Source organism: Rutilus rutilus, assembly GCF_951802725.1.
Source record: "Rutilus rutilus genome assembly, chromosome: 4".
NCBI classification, from domain to species: Eukaryota; Metazoa; Chordata; class Actinopteri; order Cypriniformes; family Leuciscidae; genus Rutilus; species Rutilus rutilus.
In genome coordinates this window covers 12,311,295-12,318,395 of record NC_140212.1, presented here as the reverse complement: position 1 = coordinate 12,318,395, position 7,101 = coordinate 12,311,295, and the positions used below count along the sequence as shown (strand labels likewise).

The 7,101-nt window shown below is 39.4% G+C and overlaps 1 protein-coding gene across 1 annotated transcript in view; it reads right to left on the bottom strand.

The window, feature by feature from the left end:
- exoc4 (exocyst complex component 4) overlaps positions 1-7,101 on the bottom strand; it is a 122,795-nt gene that overhangs the window by 108,312 nt on the left and 7,382 nt on the right. The window contains exons 4-5 of the mRNA XM_084407823.1: positions 4,948-5,132; positions 3,316-3,416 (exon numbers count right to left, since the gene is read on the bottom strand). Coding sequence (XP_084263949.1) covers positions 3,316-3,416; positions 4,948-5,132 — 286 coding nt within the window. The remainder of the gene's footprint in view (positions 1-3,315; positions 3,417-4,947; positions 5,133-7,101) is intronic.

Genomic DNA, 7,101 nt, shown 5'->3' with positions numbered 1-7,101 from the left:
GGAAGGAAGGAAGGAAGGAAGGAAGGAAGGAAGGAAGGAAGGAAGGAAGGAAGGAAGGAAGGAAGGAAGGATGGATGGATGGACGGACGGACGGACGGACGGACGGACGGACGGATGGAACAACAGACAGATAGATAGATAGAACGACAGATAGATAGATAGATGGATAGATGGATAGATAGATGGATGGATGGATGGATGGATGGATGGAAGGAAGGATGGAACGACAGACAGACAGACAGACAGACAGATAGATAGATAGATAGATAGATAGATAGATAGATAGATAGATAGATAGATAGATAGATAGATGAAATGACAGACAGACAGACAAAAATAGATAGACAGACTGATGGATGGATGAATGGACGGATAGATGATAGAACGACAGACAGGTAGACGGATGGATGGATGGATGAAACGACAGATAGATAGATAGATAGATAGATAAATGGATAGATAGATAGATAGATAGATAGATAGATAGATAGATAGATAGATAGATAGATAGATAGATAGATAGATAGATAGATAGATAGATAGATAGATAGATAGATAGATAGATAGATAGAACGACAGACAGGTAGACGGATGGATGGATGGATAGATAGATGGATGAAACGACAGACAGACAAAAATATGGATGGATGGATGGATGGATGGATGGGGTTGTCAATAGTTGTTCTGAAAAATGACAGCATGTCAGAGACAGTGTGGGAGAAACAGAAACAGACAGCTGTGGGTGGGTTAGTGGGACTGATAACAGTCTCAGAGCTCACAGTGGAGTCTGCCCCACACAGGAGAGCACAGATAACAAGGCCCGCACCCCCGCTGTGCTGACAGTGCTGCATGATTAATAACGTAAGAGAGGATCTCATCTGCACCGGTTAATATGCTTACTGAAACATGATGTACTGAGATCATGAAACCGGAGAGAGTGTGTTCTTGTGTGTGTGCTTTGCAGACAAGTCTTTTTAGAGGTACATGCAAGTGAAAGTGTGAGTCACTGTATAATTGTAAAAGAGAAAATTGGTATGTCAAAGAATTAGTGTGTGTATATTACAATCACCTTCTCCATGTACGTATAATAGGAGTATGTGTATGCCACTGCTCTCAGTAACACACAGGAAGCAACAGTTGCAAGTCTTTTCTTATCTGTGGCAGCCCCCAGTGCAATATTAATAGACACAGTGATACTGGTCAGATGTGTGTCCTAATGATTTAACTGGCACTTTGAACACTGGCAGACGATATGGAGCACCAGGCCCATAGACGGACAAAATCACCCCTCGCTATCGTTTCATCCCTCGCCCCGGACACCCGCTGTTCCCTTCAGTACAGCAGAGAGGAATCCATCATTCAAATTATGAGCCACTAAATCAAGTTCTAATTCACCCGTTCTCTCGCTCTCTCTCTCTGCAAAAGTAGCACTCCATTTCTCTCTTTCAATGGCTAATAGTCACTTTTGTTTTGTTTTTTCATCTTCACAGTCATAATAAGTTCTTACCTTGAAACTAATAACTGGCTCAGTGATTGTCAACACGGTTTTCGTACTAAGAGATCTACTATGTCAGCGTTACTACTTTTCACTGAACAAATACGTGATGCACTTAACAAAGGTCACATTGCTGGAGCTATTTTTATTGATTTCCGTAAAGCGTTCGATACGGTGAACCACCAGATTCTGTTAAACAAACTTCACTTATTTGAATTGTCTCCATCTGTGATAGAAATGATCTCTTCTTATTTGACGAACAGGTTGCAGACTGTCAAAGTTAATCAGGTTATATCTCAACCTTTAGTTTGTGACATAGGGGTTCCGCAAGGCAGCATTCTTGGACCCTTACTTTTTCTTTTATATATCAATGATTTTCCTCGAGTGTGTAAACACTCAAAATGTTTACTGTACGCTGATGATACTGTGATTTTTCTTTCTGGTGTAAACCCCAATGTCATAAACTCCAAACTATCATCTGATCTTCACCTCATACATGATTGGTTGAAAAAGAACCATCTGACCATCAATGTAAAGAAAACTGAATGTATGTACTTTCATTCATCCAGAAAAAGTTTTTCTTTTACTGATGTTATTACTTTTGTAAATCAAGATCTTGTTGTTACAAAAACATACAACTACCTTGGTGTACTACTTGATTCACATCTTACATATCGGGAACACATTTCTAAATTGATAAAAAAGTTGAATCAGAAACTCTATGTGTATAATAAGATCAGATCATATCTTTCTTGCTATTGTGTTCTCAACAATGTCCTATTGTCTTCCAATCTGGTCTCTAACCACTAAGGACATTACTGAACCAATAGCACGACTATATTACCGAGCACTTAAGATTCACAGCAATATACCAAGGTGGTCTCATCATTGTAGTGCGCTTACACGCACAAATGCTTTGACCTATGAGAATTACGTAAACAGTCGTGCCATAGCACTTTATTTTCAGATTCAAAATAGCTCTTCACCGGTATCTAGAATTCCTTTTCCGACACACAATGTGAGACCATTACGTGTTACTAGGTCAGTCTCACAGGCACTTGTTCCAGTTCCACCATACAAAAACTACTATGGTCAAAAATCTTTTTTCTATATTTACACTAAAGTTTGGAATGATATTCCTTATCGCATTCGAACATTGTCATCTATTGCGTATTTCAAAAAGTCATATAAACTGTTTCTTCTTGATAGTCATACATGCATGCATTGATTGTGTATTGTTTTTAGTTTTGTCTTTTTGTATTTAATGTTGTATTTGTCTGTATTTGTTTGATTAGTTATAATGTTTTGTTTAAATGTGCCGAAATTGTGATTATTGTTCTATGTTGCTGCAGAACAGGAACCTGCTGTAAACCAGTTTTTAAACTGAGTCAGGCCCGTTTATTGTAACTTAATTGTTGCTTTTAAATTTTCCTGTATAATAAATGAAATGAAATGAAATAATCCAAATTTCGCACCAAAAAAAAAACAAAACGTTTTGGTTTCAAAAAATGAAAAAAGATTATAAGCAGAAAGTCTGTAACTTAACTAAATATAACTAAATTAAAAGTATCAATTACATTTAATTTGATTGTATTTGTAAATGTGTATGTATTCTATACTTAACAATTTTATTTGAATAAAAAATATGTTTAAATATTTCATTTGCTTATATGGTTTTTGGCCCAGTGTTTCCAGAATTTTTGGCTTTGGTTTCAGCCCAAAATGTTCACTATGTATGGTGCAGCACTAGTTGCTATTCATTCTTCTTTACACATCAGGGTTGTTTTGGTGTCTGGTCATATCTGTTGTTCTGTTCTTACCGATGGATGTTCCCGGGGTGCTGAACTGTGAGGGTTCTGTGAGCTTGCGTGGAGTGGACAAACCGCCGACATCCAAAACATTTGTGTCCTTTGGAGCGGACCTGAAGAAAAAAACAACAACAACAACAACACATGTACTGTTATTTCCTTCTTCAGGACAGAAACCATTATCAGAGTGACAGCAGCTATTGTTTAAGCATTCATAACAAGTGCAGCCGTGAATGTTTTATGAAAATAATCGAGAACTGTGCACAAAAACATTTCCATTAAAGTGGTCAGAACAGGAAGAATCAAACAAGACAGATTGCGAAACACTAGAGAGACGGAATGAGTAAAAACCCTGCCAGAAAATTGCAGTCGCGTCATGACCCTGACTAATAAATCGCTTCTCCTCATGAAAGCGCCGCGCTATAATTACATGGCCGTAAACAGAGCGGTGGAAGAGCGACAAACATGGACGTACAATTCTGAGATCAAAAACGCTATTACAAACAACTCCACACTTCAGCACTGCGGGGGTCACCAACCTGCATTAGCTTAATGCGCTACACCGCTGCGCCTTGTCTAATCTCAGAGAATTAGCATTGCCGAGGCAGCCGCGGCGGTTCACACGGCACGCTGACGGAGGGGGTCAGCAGCAGTCCCCCGGCGACCGCGCGCACGTGGGCGGCCCTGCCGCCATCGAGAAAAGCAAAAACCTATTATCATTCCTCTCGTGCTCATCCACGAGGGTGCGAATGACTTATCTCTGTTTGTGCTGAATGCCGGCATCAGTGCCACGGCGGCCAGGCCCTGTACGCAGAGACAGGAAGAGAACACTCGCAAATCAGCTAATTACACGACTCTGGTGAGAGGGATGCAACAGGGCCAGAGAAGCTTTGTTTACCAACAAGCTAATGAATTAAGAGCCTGGAGAACGAAGCCTTCAGTAAAGAATTAATATTGTGGTTTCCCTTCAAGATAGCGCAATCACCCCCGTCAGCAGCCTGTCATTAATTACGCGAAGCAGAGCTATGCTGAGATTCAGAAACAGACTTTAGAGAAGAAGCGTGACACATTTTCTACGTGTCACCCCTTTGACTAATTAAAGTTTATTCAGAATGTCAAACTAGCTGGGGTTTAACACCGGCTCTGGCCCATATTCAGGCCCCTGGATTCTTAATTAGTCTGATCAGTTATTCTGTCGGGCATATTCCACACCCTTATTAATGATCAGACAGCAGTGACTCATGGGATGTTTGGTTTAAGAGAGCACATCTCTCTCTTTAAAAAGTTACACACACAGTAATTAGATGAGCTGTGCGCCCTGCCACCAGCAGCCTGCGAAGGTAAATTAATCTAAAGCTGAGAAATGACTTTCCCGCTCCAAAGGTAATTGCTTTCGGTTTTTACTGCCACAACCGGAATCAAAAGTTTTGAGAGAGGTTTTTATTCACATTTTGTAATATTATTTTCATATTACTTTGGGTCCAATACTGAGCCAACATATCTTTAAAGTGATACGGTTGTACTTTTCCTTCTTGAATAATCTTTGATTTGAAATGACCCTAGATTTGAAATCTTTGAATCAAAAAATTTGCCTCTAATTTTGCCAAACTGCAATCAAATGTGAAGCACGTTACTGTAGCTCACCGTCCCTTGTCCTTGTCTTTGCCGCGGTGACCCACGCGGCTAGTGGACTTGATGTAGAGGTGGCGATGGAGCTCGTCGATTAGCACCAGGTGGATGTTGAGCTTCTTGCTGTGGAGCTCCAGTCGCAAGTCGCCGAGACCCTCCACCTGCAACAGGGGTCCTTCAAGAGAATCCACCGCTGAGACCTGCAAACACAACAGCACACCTGAAGTTTACATCTGCCTGAATGTCTATGAGCAAAAATGATGGAGGCCAATAAATAACTTTGTGTTAAATAATGGGATGGGGAATAATATCAAATATATAACATCATATATGTATACAGTAGTCAACATTTGAAGTGGAACAAAAAAGTTGTCCTAAGACAAGAACGGGTGTTGTTCTATTGATCCACTTCAAATGTTGGCTACTATATATATATAATATTACATTATATTACTTTACTATAATATCAAAAATATTTGGCCACACTTAAAAGTGAATACATTTTATTGCAATAAATAAATAAATGTCATTGTAGTGGATGTTTGAGGTCAGTTACCTTTCACAGTTGATAATAAAGTCAATTTATAACTATAAAGAGTCCAAACATTTTTAATGTTCATTTTGGACAGAATAATTTAAATAAATGTTTAAAAAATGTTGTAATTTAAATCTTAACCTTTTTGTAAAATGTTTTGCTTGCAAAGGTGTTCTTTATATTAACTTGCTGTAATATTTTGTCATCTTTTGCAGTGGCTTAATGCATTTTAAAATGTGAAGTATCTGAATATTTATATAGGCCATAGCATGTTGGCTATTAAATGTGACTATTCATCTACTTTGTCTCCTTGGTATCTGTTGTTTTGAATGTTAGGTTGAAACTACCAAATCCCAATGCAGCGTGTTTACTGCTAGTTTTAAAGGTATATCGTGTTCCAGGTATATCCATTGTTGGAAAGCCTCTTAGATTAGCTGCACTCCAGGATCACATAATAGCACATGCCCCACCTGCCCATCAAAAACCACAGTGATAAAGCACAATAACAACTCTCGTCCAATCAAAGTATTAAAAGAGGGAGAATGCAGCGTGGTGGACTGCAGTGCCGCTGAATATTCACTCTGCTGAGTGCGTGTGGCTCCTGCAGAGAGCATAATGAAGTATGCGGCTGCTGGTTGAATGAGGCATACGACTGAGCTTATCAGTGAACACAAAGTGAGAGAATGATGCGAAAAACATGCAGGAAAGCTAAATGCATACATAAGCTTGCTCTCTCACACAGATATGCTAGTAATGCTTACTTTTTTTTCAAAAATCTCTAAATGATGGATGGATAAATGAATGGATGTATATTGCATACATACATGTTATATATTTCATATTATAGAAAATAGGCTGTGGATATAGAAAGTAATCAAAAAATGTTTTGTGTATCTGTATTCATCTGCTCCTCTCTTTCTCATAAACGCATGCAAGGGGATTTTAAAGCAAAAAAAGAACAAATGCAACTTAACATGGAGCGCGAGTCCAGGTACCGGTAGTACCCTCAGGCTTAGCTTTAATGCTGTCCTGAATCTGCACCGTATCAGCAGCTACTTGCCATGCTGTCGCATTTGCAAGCTGAATCTGAAGCATTTGTGTGGTTGATAAGTTCAATTTCCTCATTTCATTCACCTGACCTGGCTCACATGTCCCAGAGCCTTGATCTTCCATGCAACCTTTCCCTTATTCCTTCCATCCTTCATTTAATCTCTCACTCTCTCTCTCTCTCTTGCTTTTTTTACTGCATTAACTTGTATTTCTAGTCTTTACTTCTCTTTGCCTTTACCTCTCCTCTCCTTCAGCACTGAATGATCCTGCAGTGGCTACTGCTTGTTTATAGTTAGCAAATAAATCAAAATGGCTGTGAATGAATGTGCTTTATTATTTAGAGGAAAGCTAATGGCCTGTTGATAGTGCTCTGGAGGGCCATCACTGCACACTTTGTGCACCGCTTCTGACAGACAGAGAAGGGGTCATGCAAGTCAAGGAGTTGTTCATGCAAATGAGGGTTGCATGAGCCACAGTGTATACCAGGATCAGATGATCAGGTTCATTCTGAGTATGTGTGAGTGTGCCTGTTTACATGTCTTATTGCCAAACCAGGTTTCGTTGAGAAGACACTTCAATTTTCA